General features: G+C 44.9%; 1 protein-coding gene across 1 annotated transcript in view; it reads left to right on the plus strand.

Annotated features, from left to right (window-relative positions):
* Rtkn2 (rhotekin 2) overlaps window positions 1–22,138 on the plus strand; it is a 52,993-nt gene that overhangs the window by 25,233 nt on the left and 5,622 nt on the right. The window contains exons 7-10 of the mRNA XM_051152494.1: window positions 4,695–4,789; window positions 11,279–11,385; window positions 12,288–12,419; window positions 21,484–21,646. Of these exons, the coding sequence (XP_051008451.1) occupies window positions 4,695–4,789; window positions 11,279–11,385; window positions 12,288–12,419; window positions 21,484–21,646 (497 nt within the window). The remainder of the gene's footprint in view (window positions 1–4,694; window positions 4,790–11,278; window positions 11,386–12,287; window positions 12,420–21,483; window positions 21,647–22,138) is intronic.

Genomic DNA, 22,138 nt, shown 5'->3' on the forward strand with positions numbered 1-22,138 from the left:
CCTTCTGGTAGTGCTCAGACCCACAGCAGCTGCCTGTACCGGAAACCCAGGAAACCCACAGTTCCCAGGTGTCACTCGGAGAACGATCCAGTGTCTTTACCCTGTCCTCCAGGTGGTGCTGTATGTAGCTCGCCCATTGGACAGCAGGCATCACCGCCCTTCTTCTCTTTAAGCCACACCTGGTGTGCGCTCCCACGGCCTCTGCCCTCTCTGCCTGAGGCACGTGTCCTTCCCTGCTCATGGCTCATTGCTTCCGTTCAGGTCTCCACACAAACATGAGTTGCCTTTGAAGGGCTTCCCCTCCCCCACTCCCCCTGTGAAACGTCTTCTTTCCACCTTAGTTCTCCATCTGTGCCTTACCTAGCCACCTAGCCTCATACACCTAATATAATTATGGTTTTTTTTTTCCTTCCAGTTTTTCTTTCCTTTTAAGAGAGCACTCCTCCACTCTTCATTGCCCACCACGGCCTCCCTGACAACCACAGACGACTCTATCTCACTGTCAGCGAGCCCTCTTCCAAAAGGCAGCACGTTTCGCCTCCAGTCGTCAATAGGGCGTCTGTTCCTTTCCCTTTCACAAGGGAAAAGGATATTGCTTTATCAATTTAAAACACTTATAGTTTTCAAAAAATGTAGCTCCATAAAACAAATGAGCATCTGGAGAGAGCGCTTCGCGTATTACACCTTGTTAACACACAGCTGGCACCGTAGGAGCAGACAGCTTCGCATGCCACCAGCTCTCTCCTTGTGGTGGCGAGCTTCAGTTGCTTTGACTCGGTCCCCAGCTCCCTCCAATACTTCCTTGCTTTTGCAGGGGTTGTGGGGACTCGCATAGATGTTAACGGGAAAGAAAAGCTAGCTACGATAGGCCCTGTGGTAGTGTGCACAGTGTGCGTCCATGCTAGGAGAGGGTAGCTCACCCAGGGCATGAGGCTAGTGGCCTCAGTAGTGGCGATGTGATTCTCAGTGACCATGTGCAAAAATGAACAAGTCCGGCGTCCCAGCAGCTGCTCAGAATAGCTGAAGTTGTACCCATGCCTCACTCTCTTGCAAGTGTCAAGGTGAGACCTGGAAATAAAAATACAAGTTTCCCCCCGTAAACGTTAACCAGAAACACTGTGTGTGAAAGTTATTCTGGCCAGTAAGGATTATACAGTTAAAATCCAAGAGAAAGGGCTGGAGTGATGGCTCAGTGGTTCATGGGACCTGGGTTCAATGGCTGCTCACAGCCATCTGTGACCCCACCTCCAGGAGAGCTGATGCCCTCTTCTGGCCTTCATGAGCACCAAGCACACACATGGTACATGGACATACACGCAGGCAGAACACTCGTACACATGAAACTTAAAACGCAATTTTGTAAAACAGAAACTTGGCTGGAGAACATTTTCAGGGGCATCATTTTATTTTAGAGGAGATGGAGGCACCTCTGTATGCTTGCTGCGCACACATTTTTTTATTATAGAGATTCCATTAAAGAATGCCTGCATGCTTGCTAACTGTGCGCCCATTTTTATTATAGAGATCTCATTAAAGATTTAGTGGGCGGTGAGTTTGTGAAACATCACCTGGCACGGTGAATAGAAATTCCTGTCAGACCTGTCTTCTCCCCAGAGTTAGTCTCTATCTGTGTGTGCATACATGTACCTTTACCATGTTTCTTGATGGTTTTAAAGTCTACTGTTGGAAAATAATAAAACAATGAAAACTCATAAGGTTATTGGCACAGAGAATGCAGTTGGTATTTATGGACAGAAATTCTTTTTTTCTTTTTTTTTTTCTTCTTTTTTTTTCTTTTTCTTTTCTGTTCTGGGCATTGAACTGAGGGCCTCACATATACTCGGCAAACACTTTACCTGTCAGTTACACAACCCCAGCCCCAAGTTCAATTTTTATAACCACTAACTACCAAGATACAAATTTCTTCTCCAGAACGTCTTACGAATTTCAGTGAGAGTTCTATGTCAATACAAGCACGTAGCAGGACTACAGTGAGAAGAAGCGACAGCCACGCCTCGCTCGTCACACGCCCGCAGAAACTCCAGACCTTTCAAGTGCGTAACTGGAGAGAGATTGCATTCGTCAGCATTCCAGCTGGGCAGGAGCCAAAGTGGTAAAGGCAGACGCTAACAGCGAGCTCTTGGGCAGGGAGCAGAGGCAGGCAAGGACCAGGTTGAGGTGATTTAAAGGAAGACTGAGAAAACAAAACAAACAAAACAAAACAAAACAAAATTCTAAGTGGTGAGCTAGGGCTCAGAGTCAAGGAAATTGAAGGTCAAACAGCCACTAGAAGAGGCCTGAGGGGGTCTGGGTGAAGCCTACCTGGTCCTACCAGTTGGAACTCCGGCGAGTTAGGCTGGTCAAGCAGACTGGGAGACAGGGACCCGTTTTTAGATGAGAACTGAAACCAATGTGAAGTTCTTCATGCGGCCTTGCGCTTTCTCAGCCTCAGACCTTGAACTCTTAGAATATTGGTGTTGGGTTCTACACAGGCCGTGACTGAGGCCTGGTTCCATAGAGGTCTCAGAGAAGCCCGACAAGAGACTGGTCACGGTGGGGCTTTTTGTTACATCTCTCCCTGTAAAGTCTATATAGCTCGGCGTCTCACCACCCACCTTTCAACTTGCCATGACTGTCCCCTTCCACACGACACATCCCCCCTCCCCGCCTCCCCCAGGGCTCATGAAACCCGTGTTGTCTTATCTCCACATGCATTTTCAGCCTCGGGCTGTTCCATGTGTGCCAGCCACACTTCTGCGTCCATTTTTCTTTTTTCTTTTTGCTTTGGAGATGTTTTCCCAGCATTCCCTGCACAAGCCACATCTCCTCAAGTTTCTTGACTCATTTGCTGGGCGGGATCCTGAGTGTGTCTGCGTGTGCTCAGTGTGCTTGTCGAAGTCAACGGTCAACAGTGAGTCTCCTGATGGATCGCTCATCACCTTATTTTGGGGTCTGTCACTCAACCCGGAGCTCATCCGTGTAGTTAGTGTGGCTGACCAACGACCTCCAGGGATCCACCCATCTCTAGCTCCAGGCGCTGAGAGTACAGACATGTGTCGTGTGACTTTTACATGGGTGCTGGGAATCCGGACTTGGGTCCTCAATTGTGTACTGAGCCATCTCTCCAGCCCTGAGATCTCTTTGTAATTACATAAGCGCCATTCCTCAGAGATGCTTTCTATAACTTACCTTCTTGGCTTGCCACTTCGTTTCTTCCATAGAAAAAGTTTTATCACCACTAGCGATTGTGGTATTTTATATATTTGTGTTTGGTGACATTTACTCCTTTTATTCCCCCCTGCCTGTGCCAGAATACGATGTTGGATCTGATTTACAACCAAATGTCCATCACCTAACACAAAACTTAGCACAGTGTTGGGAAAATGGAGACCCTTCATTGAAATATTTGTGTTATAAAAAGTTCAGAGGTGCTATGGGCAAAGTATAAAGTGATAAAGCTGCCAAGTTAGTTAATAGCTTGCACTGTCTATAAATCTGTCATGTGTGATGTATAAATTGGCGATGGGGAAACTCTGAAATAGGGTCTTACTATGGAGTCCCAGATCACCGCCGTTTGGCTCTTCTTCCAACATGCTGAGACCGTTGGGCACGCCATCATGGGTGTCTTGTGTGGCTAATCCTTTTTCATTTTTATTATGGCAGAATGCTTGTGACTTAAATTGCTCATTTTAACAGTTTTTGGGAGCACAGTTCGGGAGTATAGAGTATGTTTAGTTTGCCGTCCTGCACGGCCAGCCCCACCAGCCATCACTAGAACTTTCTCAGGGTCCTGAGCTGAAGTGCCACACCCTTTCAGGACTGACTCCTCCCTCTTTCCCACTCAGCCTCCCACAGCCATCGCTCTGCCTCCTAAAGGTTGGACTATTGTAGATGCTTGTTATCAGTGAGATCATACGAGATCTATCCTTTTGTAGCAGAAATATCTCATTTAGCATAATGTCTTCACAGGTCATCCATGTCGTATGTAGACTATGTGAGAATTCTCTTCCTTTTGAAGGTTTTATAGTCCTTTCCAGTACATGGATAGATAGATGGCCGGTGATTGGGAGATAGATTGATAGTTGGATAGATAGGTAGGTAGATGGCATTTATCCATTCATCCCCGATGGACACTTGAGTTTTTTCAGCCTTCCAGGTTGTGTACAGAATGCTGCCGTAACCTATTTCTTCCCATCCTTGGTTTCTGTTCTTGTGGGTGTATATTCACAATCAGAACTGCTGGGTCTCCCTGTGATATTTATTTATTTATTTGTTTATTATTTATTTATTTATTTTTGGAGGAACCACTGTGCTGTTCCCCTAGGCAGCAGCTGCCTCTTTGCTGCCCCTGGCAGGTGTGTAAGATTCCGGATTGGCCACAGCCCAGCCAGCATTCCTTGGGCTCTGTCCCCCTGCCTCAGATTTGTTTAGACTAGTGGTCTTTTACTCCAGCTGTAGATGTTGGGTGGAGGGAGCCTTTGTGCGCTTGACTTAGGCTGGAAATGTTCAACGTGCTTTGTTGCTGCTTTGGGCCTCTTGTAGGTTTCGGGAGAAATGTCAAGTTTGAGTCACTTGCCATGTTTTTTTTTTAGATCTGGTTGTTTGTGGATTTTACTTGGTTGAACATTTGAATGGTTGACCTCATAGATGCAATACCTAAGGAGATCTCAAGATGCGTTCTTTCTCGTTCTCAGGGGCGTAAAGTACCACTTGCTAGCTCACACCACCCTGACCTTGGACAGTGCCGGGGACTGCTTCAAGACCCACAATCTGTTTGTTCACGGAGACGGTGAGTGTGTGCCGCCGTGTGTTAGTTATTGTGTGTATCAGGTCTGTGCATGTGGCAGTGGTAATGTCTCATTTTAGCATGTTCCCCTGGAAGGGATATTGGCTTTATAAATATATACACGAGTGACTCTTTTGGAGTTTTTGTTGTTGTTTGTTTGTTTTGTTTTGTTTTCCAGCGTGTCTCTCTCCTCCCCAGAGGAGAAAATTAACTTTTTTTTTTTTTTTACCATTCTCCACTCTGCTAGCTGGACAGTCAGATGTGTCTGTTTTTAAAGTTAGTAATGAAGGCAGCCACTCCTTCTGTTGATAGAAAGCAGAGGATATGAAGGAAGTAGAGTTCCATTAATTTTAATCCCTCTCCTTTCGAATAATAGTGGTAATTTCATTTTTTTTTTTTTCCGGAAAGGAGTCTATGGGAGTTCGCCAAAGAAGCTTAGATGGCAAGGAAGGGCTGCGAGCCCTTTGCCGGCTGTTCCTGGGATGCGGAGTGCAGAGTGGTGGGCTGGGAGCTCAGGTGTAGGACCCGAGTTACACACTCACTCACTTTCTAAGGGACAGTGCATGAAGGCATGTGAGCATCAGGCTGCTGCTGTAAAGCTCGGGGGGGGGGGGCAGGAGCAGCGGGGGTGGGCGGGATGGGGGGGCTGGGAGGGTGGGGACCAGCAGTGCTAATGAGATGGACGATTTCATGGTGACTCTTACGTTACAAGAACATGTACTAAGAACAGAGAGAAGGTGGGGGGCTGTAAAGCATGTTTTAAGGATGAGTCTTTATACACCCACCCTCACCGATACCAGGTCCCCTGGGAATCTGGGTGTAGATGTCCCAGCTTGCCTGCCTGCCCTTCCCTGCTGGTCTTTTATGACTCGGCCATCTGTATGTCCCTTCCCTGAGCGCCATGGCTTGAACTGTGTGTGGACTGTGAATGGAAGTGGTAAACTTTGTTTAGTGGCCTGTGTTTGCTCCTCCTAGGTGCTCTCTGCTGCACTTCTACACAGCATTGTTTTCAAGGAGCTGCTGGCTCTCTGCTTCCCCGTATCTTGAGTCATTTCCGGAAAGTATATCGTAGGTCCACGTGCACATGGTCTGAACATAGGTTTTATAAACACGACGTCTCCCTGAGTATCTTACGTCATACGGCCGTTGGAGCGCTGTCTGCCCCAAGTCTAGTCTGTTTCTCAGACTGACTTCATCTTTGGGTTTTTGTTGTTTGTTTGTCTTTTGGCTTTTTAGGTTTGTTTTGTTTTTTGCTTTTTTAAAAATTTTTAAATTTTTATTTATTTATTTATTTGTTTGTTTGTTTGTTTATTTATTTATTATTAGGTGATGGGGTTCTAGACAGGGTTTCTCTAGCCTTGGCTGTCCTGGACTTGCTTTGTAGACCAAGCTGGCCTTGTGCTTACAGCGATCTGCCTGCCTCTGCTTCCCCAACTACTGGGATTACCTGCACGCACCACCACACCTAGATTTTCATCTTTGTTTTAATTTTCAGTCCAAAAATAGGGTTGTCAGCCTCATCCACTAGCATGTTAGTTATGTGTTAGAAATAATGATGGATTTACATAGCCTGACAGGAGGTATGAGCAAATCTAGTTTTGTATTCCAGTTTTCATGGTTGTTCTATTTTGCTTTGTATAATTTGAGCCTTTCTTATTTGGTGCACGTACTTTTTTAAATTGTGTCTTTATTTTTACATATATATGTAAATCTTTTTTTTTTAACACATCATAAGCTTGCCTCTTCAAACAAGGGGTAATTACTTTTATCATTCGAATTTTCATCTGTTGGTAAAATTAGCTTTCAATCATAATCACCAAAATAAACAGTAAGAGAAAGTTTTTGCTTTTTCCCAGACAGTGTAAAACTTTAGAACAATTCGACTCCATTTCTCTGGTGTGTTCTTACTGTAGAATATAATTCTGCTTGTTTTTAAATTTCACAGGGTATTTGAACTTAAACTGCTGACCAGGTCTTACCCCATGTTCTAAGTGTTCATAAGGACAGCATGGCTTTTAGATCTTCTTAAAACAATCCCTAGAGTTTCTTTTAGGAAGTTTTGTTTGTTTGTTTTATTTTTCTGGTGGGAGGGGGGCTGGAACTTTTGACTTCACCTTTGAAAGGCATTGTTATGGGACATAGTTGATATTTTGACTTTCTGTCTATCCTGTCCTCATTTGTCCCTTGAATAGAAAGGAATGATTAAGTATTTTGACAAATGTGTCAAATCCTTGGACACTAGGATTGAGAGTGGCCTTGAGACATGGACGGAGTGGACTATGGCAGTGAGGCTCTCCCAGGATGTGCCAGGCCCATGATCAATGCCATACACATATATGTACATGACAGTCCTGCCCAAGGCAGGTGACTTTTTTTTTAAGTGTAGAAGTTGATACTCAGGCCGAGTGGGTATTGTAGAGGCCCTCGTTCTTGTGACAAACAGAGAGAAGTGTGACTGTCTCATTCATCGGTAGTATGGAGCTGTAAGAAAGCCTGGGCGAGAAGTGGCTGAGAATGTGACAAGTGCCCTGTGGAGCTAGGGGGCCAGCATCACCTCTCAGGGATGCCGTAGGAAAGGGATTCTGCCACATCTGCTCTCAAGAATGTGCATTCCAATCTCAAGGGTGCTGTCAGAGGGGATCCCACATCTAACATCACCATTCAAGGATGCTACAGGAAGCAAGACTTTCCCCTTCCTTACATGGAGCCTGAGCTCATTTTATGAGCTGCATGTTATTAGATGCGCTGTGTTAGGTTCAAATACATTATTGATTGCACAAACTTTATGGACTTGTCTGAGAATCTAATCATTTATGATTCTGTGTCTTGTGGAGTTACATTCTAAGATAAAAAATAAGCAACTTACAAATATTTACAACATACGCCATTCATAAATTTGAGATGCCTACGGGAAAGAAGTGTATGCATTACCCAGACACTGGGCTGTGGAGGATTTTTATTTTGTTTACTGCTTGCTTTAGAAACTTCAACTCCCACTTACTGCCTTGTGTCTGCACTGTGGAATCACTGTGTGTTTTGTGTGTATCCAACCAGGTCACCTTTTACTACGACCTGAATAAAAACAGATCCCATTAGTCCTAGAAGGTGTGTTATGTAGTAAGCTGATGCCTAGGGAGGCTGTTACAGCACTTTAGCTTTCGTTTGTGCTCTTTATTGAGGCTGGTTTTCCCTCTTGACTGGTAACTAAACTTGAGCTACCGTATATCTTAGTGTATGCTCAGCATCCAGGTCAGTTTCTAATATCATGTTGACAGACCCAGGAAGAACCTCTTTGAAGAATTTCCTCCACCATATAGGTCTGTGGGCAGGTCTGTGGAGCATTTTCTTGATTGCTAATTGATATAGGAAGCCCTGGCCCATTGTAGGTGGAACCGTCCCTAGGTCCCTAGGCAGGTGGGTCTGTGCTGTATACGGAACCTAGCGGAGCAGACGCCAGAGAGCAAGCTGATAAGCAACATTCCTCCAGGTTCCTTCCTTGAGTTCCTGCCCCGGCTTCCCTTAAGGATGGACTGTTACCCAGATGTATAAACTGAAATGAACCTTTTCTCTTCTGAGTTGCCTTTGGTCATGACGTTCATCACAGCAGCGGAGAGCAAAGTAGCACACGAAGCAGCTTCATTTTTACCAAAGCCAGTAGTTTTTTCATTGTCCCTAGGGCTTTAAGTAAATTTAATCATTGCAGCCAACTGCTAGCTATCAGGACGCAAGGAACATTCAAAGCATCTTTTCTAAGTGGGACAACCTGGGGTGAGGGCATGTCCTGTTTACATCCCGATGCCCGGAGTACATTACCTAGTGCATTCCTTCCATATGGGTAGGAGGGACATATGCTATATGCCCACTGCTGTACTGCATCGGAGGAATGCCATCATGATAATCTCCAGCTTACAGAAAACATGCAGGTTCATTGTAAAGATCTTACACACACACACACACAAAAACACACACACACACGGTACCAAGTTGCTTACAGCGTGCTTTGCAAACCCAAGAGTCTTAACATGTATTAAGGAGCAAGCAAAGCCCTTTGTAATGTGCAGACTTCAGGTTCCGTGCTTCTTGGCCTGCTCCAGTGATGGACGCATTGCCTCCGCATCCATTCCCAAGTGTCCCTCTTGACTCTCACAGACTCGACATTTTTTAAGAGAGGATTGCCTATTATTTGAGTGGGATGCCCTCCTTTGAGTTTGCTGGGTGTTGGCTGATTATGTAACTTGAATATGTATTCATGGCCCTGCTCACTGCCCATTGGGGGTTAAAGGTGGTCTCTGCCAAGTTTCTGACAGTTAAGGTTGTCTTCGGATTCCCTTGGAATTAATACGTATTCTGTGGTTGGAGTGGGTGGCTCGGAGACGCGTAAGTAAGCATTTCCTCCTGGCCTTGCGGTCAGAGGAGCATCACCATGTGCCAGTGTCCTTGTTCACTCTGAAGTTGTATCTGTTGCAGATGTGCAGATGTGCCCGCAGGGAGCCAGTCAAGAAGCTTCCTGTCACTTTAAGGCCCCTCTTGGAGCACTTTCTTGCCTCCTGGGATACCAAGATATTCCAGACATTGTACACTTTCCCCTGCTGCATCCCTGCTGGGGAACCTCAGCCCACTCCCTTTCACTTAGCACTCTCACCTCAGCCCTTGCTCCCTTTCACTTAGTGCTCTCACCTCAGCTCTTGCTCCCTTTCACTTAGTGCTCTCACCTCAGCCCTTGCTCCCTTTCACTTAGTGCTCTCACCTCAGCCCTTGCTCCCTTTCACTTAGCGCTCTCACCTCAGCCTTTGCTCCCTTTCACTTAGCGCTCTCACTGTGGCTCTTACTCCCTTTCACTTAGTGCTCTCACTGTGGCTCTTGCTCCCTTTCACTTAACGCTCTCACTGTGGCTCTTGCTCTTTTTCATTTAGCGCTCTTACCTCAGTTCTTCCTCCTTTTTACTTGGCGCTCTCACCTCAGCCCTTGCTCCCTTTCACTTAGTGCTCTCACCTCAGCCCTTGCTCCCTTTCACTTAGTGCTCTCACCTCAGCTCTTGCTCCCTTTCACTTAGCGCTCTCACCTCAGCCCTTGCTCCCTTTCACTTGGCGCTCTCACCTTGGCTCTTGCTCCCTTTCACTTGGCGCTCTCACCTCAGCCCTTGCTCCCTTTCACTTGGCTCTCTCACCTTAGCTCTTGCTCCCTTTCACTTAGCGCTCTCACTGTGGCTCTCGCTCTTTTTCATTTAGCGCTCTTACCTCAGTTCTTCCTCCTTTTCACTTGGCGCTCTCACCTCAGCTCTTGCTCCCTTTCACTTAGCGCTCTCGCTGTGGCTCTTGCTCCCTTTCACTTGGCGCTCTCACCTTGGCTCTTGCTCCCTTTCACTTGGCGCTCTCACCTTGGCTCTTGCTCCCTTTCACTTGGCACTCTCACCTTGGCTCTTGCTCCCTTTCACTTGGCGCTCTCACTGTGGCTCTTGCTCCCTTTCCCTTGGCGCTCTCACCTTGGCTCTTGCTCCCTTTCACTTGGCGCTCTCACCTTGGCTCTTGGCTCCCTTTCACTTGGCGCTCTCACCTCGGCTCTTGCTCCGTTTCACTTAGTGCTCTCACTGTGGCTCTTGCTCCCTTTCCCTTGGTGCTCTCACCTTGGCTCTTGCTCCCTTTCACTTAGCGCTCTCACACTGTTATGTCAACACTCCATGGTATCTTCTCAGTGTTCTCAGGGACTGGGCTGCCCACCCAACATGGTCACTCTTTTTTTTTTTTTCCTCTGTATGGTTGTGACCCTTCACACCGGGCCACCCTTCATGGCCTCACTCCAGGTGTGTGCACCTTTCTTACTCTGCTCTCTCTAGGCCAGACACCCCTTGTCTTTGCTCTGCCCTGGTGTGGCCACGCTTGGCCAGCTCACTTGAAGCTGTGATGCCTTAAACTGGCTGTCCTCCTCTCCCTCCTCCTTTCCCCACTCTCCCTCCTCCTGTCCCTCCTCATCCTGCTTGATGCCATCACCCAGGGCAGTCCTCACAGTTTCTTTCCTACCCTCTCACACAGCCTCACACTACAGGCTGCTTCTTGTGACTCATGTCTCAATGTGAGTAAAATAATGTTCCACTTGGAGGTTCACCTTGCTAATTATTATAAAGAATGCTAGAGCAAGAAGTGAAATTTGGTGAACACAAATCACTTTATTAGACTACTTTGTATTAAACTTTGAACAATTCCCTCGAATAATTGCTTCTGAAGTCAAGAGACTAAAGGCCACTGCTCTCCCTGTTGACCACACTGTTGGCGTAGGCCCGCCCTGACCTCTCCACATCCTCATATACCCTTTAGTATGCCATCAGTCCGCAAGCAGGTGAACCTTTATGTAGAATTCATTTTAAAATGTTATTGAAGAAAGCCAAAAAAAAAAAAAAAAAAAAAAAATCATAAAAAGAAAATTCCTGGATACAACCTTAAACATGTATTTATAATGTGCTTTTTTTTTTCCACCCTCCCTCTCTTCTTTAAACAGAGGAGTGCTCCTTCTGGCTTCCCTTGTATGGCAACGTGTGCTGCCGGTTGGTGGCCCAGCCAGCATGTATGGCTGAAGATGCATTTGCAGGATTCCTTACTGAGCAGGTAGGGCACTTCATATAGCCTTCAGCCGTAGAGCGCCCACTGGACTCTTGGTACACAGGCATTTGCCTGCGTGGCCTTTCTGGAAGCTCTTTGTATATTGCTGGACGTGAGCTGTGGAAGGGTGGCTGCGGGAGAGGGCCTGCTTGCAGCCCCGGCGACTGCGAGGCTGCCTCTCCTGTTCCCTCTGGTTCACCATCCCACAGGATCGTGGCAACAGTTCTCTCATGGAAACAGACTCTGGCTGCCCAGCACCTTTCACATAAAGGCCCTTCTGGCAGACAGTGTTTGGCACCATTTGGGCCTCAGGGCTTCCAGAGCTCCCTCTGTGCCACCTACTCCTGATTTATTTATAGCCGTAGTTATTTATATTCAGTAAATAATTAATTGTGGGCTTCAATGAATCAATAGCTTTTTTTTTTTTTCTAAAAGATTCCATTAAGAGGAAAGAAAATTTGCATTCTTACCAGGTAGTCAACATTCTCTAGCGTGCTGAAAGAAGTGTAGGGAAATTATTTTCACTGTGGAGAGAGTTATTTTTATAATTTGCCCGAGTCCTTTGATGAATTGCTGTGGAATTCTAAGCACTAGATTTTAATAGACTAGCTTTCCCAAATCTGTGTTGATTTATGATTTTCTGTGTGTAAAATTGTGTGGTAATAATTACCTTCATTTTGCTTAATGCTTCTGAGAATTCCAGGCTCCGCTGCTCTTAGATTTGGGGCCCTCAGACTTATTGTACCGCAGATGAACAGCTAGTTCTGTCACATTTTAGAAGTTCTAGATCTTGACTGATTATGTAAATACCAAGCTGGGTTTAGAGTTAAGGTTGCAGTGATTTAAATAGATAGTTGCTTGACTAGTTGTTCTTCCTCCTCCTCTTCCTCCTCCTCCTCCTCTTCCAGCAAACAGAAAAGGGTCTGGTTGGTTGGAGAAGGCTGTACTGTGCTCTGAGAGGGGGAAAACTCCGCTGTTTTTATGGCCCGGAAGAAATTGAAGCGAAAGTGGACCCGACGCTGGTGGTTCCTGTTGACAAGGTGAGCAGCACATTGCTCTAGTGTGAGCGCTGAACCATTGAGCTATAGCCCCAGGACATTGTGGTTCGTGATGTTTGTGTCCATGGATGCTCTTGACATCCTTGAAATCATAAAGAGGAGGAGGCAAGGTCTGTGGAGATGGGTTATTAACTGAATGTTCTCTTTCTTCGCATGGTAGAGGTTATTGATGGGGCGGATCACCATAATAATGGAAGCACATGGGTCTTAAAGCCCAGAGTATGACCCCATGTTGATAAGATATGTGTGGGAGCTGGAGACTTGGCTCACTGGTCGTGATGGCTTTCTGCGCCTGTAAAGGACCCTAGTTTGGTTCCCAGCACCCACATCAGGCAGTTGACAAACTATCCAACTACGGGGGATCAATACTCTCTTCTGGCCTCTGAGGGCATAAGCATACACATGACATACACACTCACGAGCCAAACAAATAAAATTTAAATGTCTTTTGAAAAAATTATTATTATTATTATTACTATTATTATTATTACTGTTAACTTGAAGGATGTTGTAAATCATCTAGTTAATATTCAAATGGCTTCATTAAAAAAGACCTCCTCGTTTCTCCTGGGATGAACAGGCAGCTGTCCCAACCTCTGCCAGCACAGGAAAGACTGACCACACACTTGGAACACGTGAGGGCATATGCCGCACCTAGACCTCCCAACCCAGGAGTCTGCCCAGTGCACCAAAGCAGCACCACAGGCTAGTTGGCTGTTCTTCACCTGAAATGCTGCAGGGAAGTGAGTGGGTGGCACAGGCCGAGTTCCTTTCCTGACAGTCTTAACTTCACCTCTCTAGCCAAGTGTTTATCACAACCCACCCACCTCTGACAGTGCCCTCTATGATACTTTCAGTGATGTTTCTGGAGCCAAATCCTAACTGTTTTTAGCTTTCCCTCCCCCTCTCTCCCCGCTCTGCCCCTGCCTCTTCCCTGTGGAGAGGTCTAGCTGCACTGTGTGGTTGAATGGGAACTGTCACATGTTCTACTCTGAGGAGTGACATAAAGCCAAGTGATTGTCACGTAATAGTCACATTTCCGAAAACACGGGAACCATTTATTTTTTCTGATCTGTCCGGACTTGAATTTAGTTCTGTCATCTTTTCCAGCAATTTTTGTCTATTCTGTTTTTAGAAATTGTTGCTTTTTTACCCAAAGGAAATTTTGTAGCAAGGCTTTTTAAATCATGTAGTTAAGTCCACTTAATTTAATGTTTTTATTTGCAAGTTCTTCATAATAAAGTTTTAATTAAAAAATGAAGTTTAAGGTTATTCTTTAAAGATATAAATAAGTAATACCGCAATATTAAAACATAACAAATTTATCTTGGTTTAGAAAATTGAGTTTATGGAATGTATAATTTTATTAATGAAAAATTCATATGCTTTCTCATTATTTGCCAGCTTCTCTTTTTTTTTCCCCCCCAACGTGGCATTCTCTTCCGTCTCTTACTACTTTAAAAAAATTCAACCCAGGAGTCATGGCGTACATCTGTAATCTCAGCACTTAGGTGGCAGAGGCAGGCAGACCAGACCTCTGTGGAGTTTGAGGCCAACCTGGTCTACAAAGGGAGCCCAGGACAGCCAAGGCCACATAGAGAAACTCGGTCTCAAAGACAAAACATAAATCAAAAACCAAAACCAAACCAACAACAGCAAAAATTCAAATGTACAAAAAGTGGAAACAGAATGCTAGCCACCCATACCCTTGACCAGACAGAACTCCTCTCACCTGCCCTCCTTTGGGTCTTCTGCTGTTGTTAATGCGCTTTCTCCTACTTACTGTTTTGTTTTACGAATCATTTGAAATCAGTTGCAAACAGCATGTTTCTTCTAACTCCAAGGAAACTCCAAGTTTGTGTATAACTATAACATTGTCACTTGCAGGAAATTTGTTGCTGACACAGTATTACTGTATACAGAACAGATTGCCCCAGTGTCCCTAACACGTCTAATTTTTGTTTATTCATTTCTTTGGTCCAAGACCCCTTTGCTTTGTTTGTTTAATCATGTCCTGTCCTGCCTTTGTTTTTCTTTGCCTGACATTTTTTTTTTTTTTAAAGTTCGGGTCACATTTGAGGGGGAGCTGTATATGACAAATGGGTTTGTCACATTCAGATTGTATATTTTTGACTAGAAATGGGCCGTGTGTGGTTAAGTGCCTAAGATTATTTGCCCTCAATAGCTGGGTGGTAAAAATGGAACCCTGCCAAAATCTCCTTTCATTTTGTACCATAGAATTTGGAGGCATAAGCCAAGATAAAATGCAGTCTAAATAAATAGTAGATTTTTAGTGTGTGTGCATGTGTGTGTGTGTATGTGAGTGTATGCGTATATGTGTGTGTATACACGTGTACACGCTTGTGAGCACGTATAGGTGTGTGCCTCTGTGCAGCCTATGCAAACACAATGGCTAGAAGACATCCGATCCCTTGAGGCTGGAGTTGTGGGCATTTACAGGACACTCAGCTATGAAGTGGGGCTGGGACCTTGTGCTCATGGTTGTATAAGTACTCTCCTGATGCTGGGCCATCCCTCCGGCTCCGAAAATGACATTTTTAAACTCACTTGCTTTATTAGAGAAAAGCCATTATAATGGTCAGCTCACCTCACTCAGCTTTGTAGTAGAGCCGGCACCCCTCTTTCGCAGGTGTATTATTTCTGTTTGACAAGTGAACAAGTGGACATTGCCATTAGGCCGAACTTGCCAGACTAGTAAGGAATACTAGGTGACTCAGGCTTTTATGAGAAGGTAGGAAGAGATGACATTTGACTTTGAATGTGCTCTATCAGCCTAAGCTTTAGAGTGGGAAAGATGTTTGAGTCTTTGAGATTGGCAGTCTTTCAGCGTAAATATTAGACATCAGGCCTTTCAGTACGTTCTGGCGTGTTCTCTGGAGGCGCTTTCCTGTGCAGCCTTCCTCCTCCCTCTGTTGAGGCCTTTCCATTCACCTCAAAACTTCCCACTGATAGTAAGTGTCGTTCATAGTGAGCAGGCATTCGGATCTGCCACACTGTCCCAGGCATATTGTCACTCCCCAAAACATAACAGTTATATAATTTATTTATTCAGTTTTTCTCAGTTCAGAAAGTGACTCAGATGTGCAGGAAAGGTGGAAGAAACGGTGATGAGCCGGCACCCAGCGCCGAGATCTGACGGAACTGTGGTGTTCGCTCGACTCTTTGCTGGTGTCGCTCAAGGCTGACACTCCTCCCTGAGGAACAGCCAACTTCTAAAACTTCTGTCACGCCCGTGCGATCACGCCACCGTTTTAACACCTGAGAGATGTAACAGTGCAGCAACGTATAGCCCATCTTTAAATTTTTCTGCTGTTGCCCACAATGCCCTTAGCTTGTGTTTTTAATGCAGGGCTGTATCTCAGTTAGCTTTCTTTCCCAAGCCAGCAGCATCACTGCTGGCCTAGGGGCTGGCTTTGTGGTTCTTATAGACTGTCTGTTTTCTCTGCCCCCTGCCCCATTCCTTAGCTTTAAAATACACACATACAAAAAAAAAAAAAAAAGATTTTCGTGATTGCATTTTCTCCTGATGTTCAAAGAATCATTTTGTTTACGGCCACTGTAAAAATGATATGCGCGGTTAAGTTTGGTGGCCTCTTCGGCACGCCCAGTACAGTTAGTCCTCTGCTCGGATTGCAGGATCTGTTGTTCTCTGACTGTAATTCTTGTCCCTCTAAATGGCGCTTCCTGTAAGGCCAAGTTGGTTCATTAATTTTCATAGGGAGCCATCTGTGGAAATAGTCACATTAAGGGAAGAAAAGCCTAAAAGCTATTCTCCACCTACTTTCAGTCCAAATTTGAAAGGGTGATTTACTTCAAAGCAATTGCTTCAACTTCAAAAAACTTCCCTCTGAATGATGTTGAGCAAGACACTCAATGCCGGGTACTTAGCAGCAGCCCCCTGCACGTTGCGGAAGGCACTTTTATTAGCTGAAGCTTTATCCGTGGCTGGTGGGGTGGGAAAGAAGCAAGGGACCAGCAATCTGTTTTGATTTAAATACTAGACATCAGATGTTTCAATAATGTATCTGTGCTGAGCCAATCAATAACTCTACTTGGTGCGATAGGTTTTATTGAATTGCCTTGAAAATGCTTTTTTAACTATTATATTTATCAAGAGCATTTAGAAAGCCCAGTTACCACCACAGATCGCGCGGCATGTTTTCCCGTCCGTGCTAGTCATTTTAATATCTGAACCCTGTCAGCTACTCGGTTGTCCTTTATTAAATATAGCCACAGCAACTGTTTATTTGGCAGCCTTTTCCTTGAGGCGTTTACATCTGACGCTATTGACAAAAATTGAAAGTAACTAATTCAAACTGATATTGGCCATGCCTGACGCTTGGCTCGATCGATGACTGCGCTCTCCACGGTTCAGATATCCCATCCTTGTCTGGTAGGTGTGTGTGTGCGCGCTCCGTCGCTGGGCCTGTGTCAGCCCTGGTGTTGGTTTTAAGCAGTTGGTTTTGGGCTTGAGACCAGCACTTTTCAAACGCCTCACTCGTCTTTATGACATACTGTGACATAGGATGAAATGTTGTCTGTGTGGAAGTTTAACTCGGAGCCGGAAAGAGGCTTTTTACGACATACTTCATTTTTAAATTTTCAAGATGGTGGATATAGAACAATGTAAGCGAGCCCCTCTGAACCATTCTCTTCCCCCGTACCATCCTAATGGCTCTTTTTTTCCTTGTCTATCTCCCAGTGTGTGACAACAGGATATATTTTATATACAGGTAGTCATACGTAGTTAACATGTGGTAAGAAAAAAATTGCAGGTAGTGATCCCATTTCCCGATTGAATAGATTTTGTAACCATTTGGGTCAGATTCCAGATGGAGGGCCTTATTGGAAGCGGCCGAAGTTCTAAATGACCTTGGTTGCTGGTTCCACCTCCCCTCCCCGGCAAACCCCAACATAGTTTTCTTGTTTGGAGAAGTCGTTGTTCATCCTACACGGTTCCTGTATTCCTCTGTTTGCATCTCTGAGTCTCTACAACTGTGTTTGGGTTGCTGGGTAGTGGGGCAGTATGTTTTGAAAAGTGTATGTTTGTGTACAGAGGCAGAAAATACGTCTGAGCCTGAGCTCCTAATGATGCTCATCCCGCGGTGCTGCTTACGGTCTTCCATTGCCAACTGCAAGCTGTCAGCATCTTAGCATCCTGTGTTTACTGCTAGGTTGTCTCTTAGGTACCTATGAGGGAGCAGCAGGATGCCCCGTATGTGTGTGTGCGCGCACACGTGCATGCATGTGCGTGAGTGTGATCAAAATAACGAACTTCCTTCGAAGGTGACCCTTGAAGTAGTTCGCAGTTAATATGCATTGTAGGATTCAAGGGCCAGTCACAATCTGACCTTGACCTTTGTTGTTTTTGGTTTGGCTTGATTTGGTTTTGGTTTTTCATAACAGGGTATCTCTGTGTAGCCTTGGCTTGCCCTGGACTCACTTTGTAGATGAGGCTGGCCTCCATCTCACAGAGATCCGCCTACTTCCCTGCCTCTTGGAGTGCTGGGATTACAGGTGTGCAGCCAGCACACCTGACTTCCTTTGTTGCTCTTATTGATGCTTCTGTTGTTAACAGGAGCTAATGGAGTCCTTAAGGTGGTATTCTTGACAGGACCCAAGCCATCTTTGATTCTGGTGGGACCAGAGACTTCAGAAGCATCTTCTCGCATCCTGAGCCGCCCCCACACACACACCCAGCCCTTTTCCCAGAGTGGTTTTTAGGAAAGGTGCTTAGAGACTGAGCTCTGGGTTCAGCAGAAGGCCTGCCTGATCCCAATCTTCCTGGAAATGGAGAGGGTGAGACACATTTTAACTCAAGGTAATAGAAGCCGAAAGGAAACTTCTGCGACCCCAGTGTCTCTGCTGCAGGGTTGAGCTCTCATGGCCTTCCCAGGGAACTCCTCCATTGTGCTCTGTGGCAGTTCCCCATCAAAGCAAGCTGTGGATCAGAATCTCACCATAGTCCCAGGTCCATCACAAACCAGGAATAATGCATCCTTGGAGAAGGAAAAGACCTCACATACTCACTGCTCTCAAACCAAACCGGCTCTTCCGAGGTTAGAAGAAAGTAAATCAGGAAGCTGGGTCCCATCGACCGCTTCTCTGTTAGAACATCTGTGAGCGAAGCACCTGGGTTAGAGGCCGGACCTGGGCTCCGCACTGGTGACGCACAACCTCTTGTGTGGTACTTCCCCGGTCTCATTCTCTTATTCAAAACTGTGAGCCACTTCCTGGGTGCTAGGTACTAAAATGGTACTTGAAATGGGACAAATCCCGGGCCTGGGTAATTTCTTGACTGTTTGCTTTTGTGTCCTGCTAGGAGAGACATAGGGTGCCTGTCCTTACTGACAGTTTAGGATTTAAGTCCTAAAATTTATCCTACTGTTTTCTCATGACCTCCTCTTTGGAGGAGGACAAGGCTGAGCCCAGCTTAGTGTCACCAGTTGCAACAAGCACCTTGGTGGACTGCAACACCTGACAAGCCACACTTGTGCTGAGCACTCTTTCTTTGACATACGGTCTTTAATTACAAATATTTCCCATTAGTTAGATAATCTGGGTGATACAATACAGTTTAATCTAAACTCTGCCTTTTATCTCCACTTGTTAAAAAGCAAACAAACCATCCAAATTCTTTGACATACTTTAATACTCGAGAGGCAAAGGCAGGCAGATCTCTGAGTTCACAGCCAGCCAGGGTCTACACAGTGAGTCCAGGCTAGTCAGATCTACCTAGTGAGCCCCTCTCTCTCTCAAAGAAAAGCCCTACCTTGGGATGTTTAAAATCTGTAGCAATGCTTATGGCTACTGTAGTTAATGGAGGGTGTAGTGTTTATCTGTGTAGTGTTAACTTGTATCTTCCTAGGATATAAACGGTCTGCTTCATCATTCTCTGCTTGGTAGCGTCATTAGAAACAATACTTTGTTGAAAGTGTAAACAGGAACAAAGCATCCCATTTTCATTATTTAGAAGTTGAATCTATTTAATCCCATCTACAAGAGTAATCAAGAATTCATGTTGAAATGAAACTGAGCCGAAGCAGTCAAAATCCCAGCAACAAGAATATTTCTTTAGCCCCCTGCCCCACTTGAATTCAACCTTCAGTTAGTCTGAGAGAAGCATCCTGGAGATGGTTCTAGAACTAAGTCATCCTTGGCTAATGATTATAAAACTTGGTTTTTAAAAAGATTGGATGATTGTTGATGGTTGGTTGGTTGGTTGTTGGTTGATTGGTTTGTTGGTTGGTTGGTTGAGTGACTGATTATTGTTGGTTGATTGGTTGGTATTGGTTGAGTGGGTGGTAGTTGATTGATTGAGGTTGGTTGAGTGGGTGGGTGTTTAGTGGTTGGCTGATGGTTGGTGGTTGTGGCTTTAAATGATGCCATTCAGTAGGCAGTGTTTTAACTTATTTTTTATGTTGTATAAATGATTATTAACCAAGATAATCAACACAGTTCATTGCCTAAAGACAGGAATGTACAAAGACCTTGTCATTATGAAATCATTGTGTTGACCCCATGTCCCATTGCAGTCTAGAGACCATCCACACTCCCTAATTTCCCAGCGACCAGCAGTCAGACCCATCCCAAGATGGCGCCAGTCCTTGTATTTTATACTACTCTGAAGGTTCAAAGGCTTTCTGCAGCATGTGTGTTCCCTTGAAATTCTGGAAGAGTTAAATCCTGTGTGGTACAGATGGTGTTCAGCTGCCAGGATTCACCTATTCTTCCTTCCAACCCCACTACTTCCCCGAAACGCACATCACAGTCACTGCAGGTGCATGTAAGCTTAGGCTGTTATTTTCTCCCCACTCCCAGTCCTGGTCTGTAGCTACAGGTGGTACATTCTGCACACATTGCAGAAAGCCGAACCGTCTCCCTCTAGAACAGACTGTACTCCCAGGAGCCTTCGGTGCTGTTGGGTGCAAGTGAGACAGGCTAGAGTTGAGTTGTGCTCTTAAATATAAACTACAAACTGGATGTTGATGAGTAAAAATGGAAAAAAAATAATAGAAAGTATCTTTATGTCAGAGACAATAAAATATACCATTAAAATTAACTTTACCCACTTGTACTTTGTAAACATGTTTCTGAAAATTTCTAAATGGCCTCCGTGGCTCCCACCGTGTTTCTACTGAAGAGTGCTGCCCTTGGGTGATGGAAAATGAATCTTTTGTCCAAGACTTCATTCCTCCAATATTCTGCAGTCTGGACCACTCATTGTTGCTGGCACTACTTGCCTGGATGGGACTGTATGGGAACTGGCCTCTGTCATCTCGCACCATGAGTGTCATGGCGTTGTCCTGTCTGGTACCACTCAGGAGAGGGTTGAGATTGCCAGCAAGTATGAGACCGTGGTAGAGTGTTGTACTCGGCCTCGAAGGAATAACGTGAACATTGGGATGTCTATAAATTGCATGGATCTTGAGCTGAGAGCATTATAAGTGGATGCCATGTCTGAAATGAGTGTTAATGAAAAAAGACCTGTTGTTGTTGTTGGGGTTTTTTGTTTGTTTTTGTTTTTGTAAAAAAAAAACCGTTACATTTCTACTAATTTAACCGATAACCCTGTAATCTATATGACCACTAGAATAAAGGAGAAACCTACTTGACTCATTCAATTTTATGACTGTTGGAAGTGTAGTCGATATACAATCCCTGGTAAAGCCAAGGCATACTACACTTGCTTTACAGCAATTTTAAGTTGTATATAAAAGGCAGGAAGCTGAGATTTTAATGGAAGCTATGTTCCAAGAACATATAATTCAGAATAATATCATATATACATATTCCCAAAAACGTTTATTAATGAGAAAAAAAAAAAAAAAAAAAACCAAACGTTTCTTGAAGGCATTCTAGATTTGAGCTGGAATACTGAAAATTCTTCACGTGACGTATTTTAAATTTCAAACCGTCAGCCGTAAGAATGTATAGTTTGCACAAATGCGGTAGCTAAGTGCTAAATATTTGATCATCTCAGAGCTATTCTCTTATAAACCACCGGCTTTATCCTAATTTTTAGGAGACCAGAATTCAAACCATGGAAAAGGATTCAAAGACAATACACCGGTTCTGTGTCATCAACACAGCTGCTGGGCGAGCGGTGACTCATATCTTTGCTGCCGACAGCCTGGGAGACTTCCAAGGGTGGCTGGGTGCCTTCCGGCAGCATTTCTTTGATCTTAGTAAGTAGATATCTGCATCTTCTAGTACTGTACTCATGTGACTTGAGAGGCTGGACACAGCAGTGCAAATAGTAAGGTAAAGAATTTGTAGCAGATATTTTTTTTTTTTTTTTTTTGTTTCCTGGAAGCCATGTCCGTACACCACAAACCTTTTCCAGATAGCCATTGTCTTGAGATTGTCATGGTGAGAGATGTCTCATTTTCAGTAACCTTCCGCTAACAGCAGGTCTGTTATGACACCATCTTGTGCTCTATCCAGAGTCGAGTTTCAGTCTCACAAATGTCCTTTTCCATCTCAGGCAACACGGTTCAGCGCTGTACATGAAATAGGTGAGAGTCTTGGGTGTTATTCTCCATCCAAGGGAGACTTGCTTACAGGTAGACTCTTGGCTTTAGTGATGAACCGAGCAGCCTACGTGTTACCTGTGATAGTTTGAAAACAGGGCTGTGGGCGATGACTGTTTCTGATCCAGCTAAGCCTCCTGCTAGAGT

The sequence above is a fragment of the Acomys russatus genome, chromosome 11, assembly GCF_903995435.1.
Source record: "Acomys russatus chromosome 11, mAcoRus1.1, whole genome shotgun sequence".
Classification (NCBI taxonomy): Eukaryota; Metazoa; Chordata; class Mammalia; order Rodentia; family Muridae; genus Acomys; species Acomys russatus.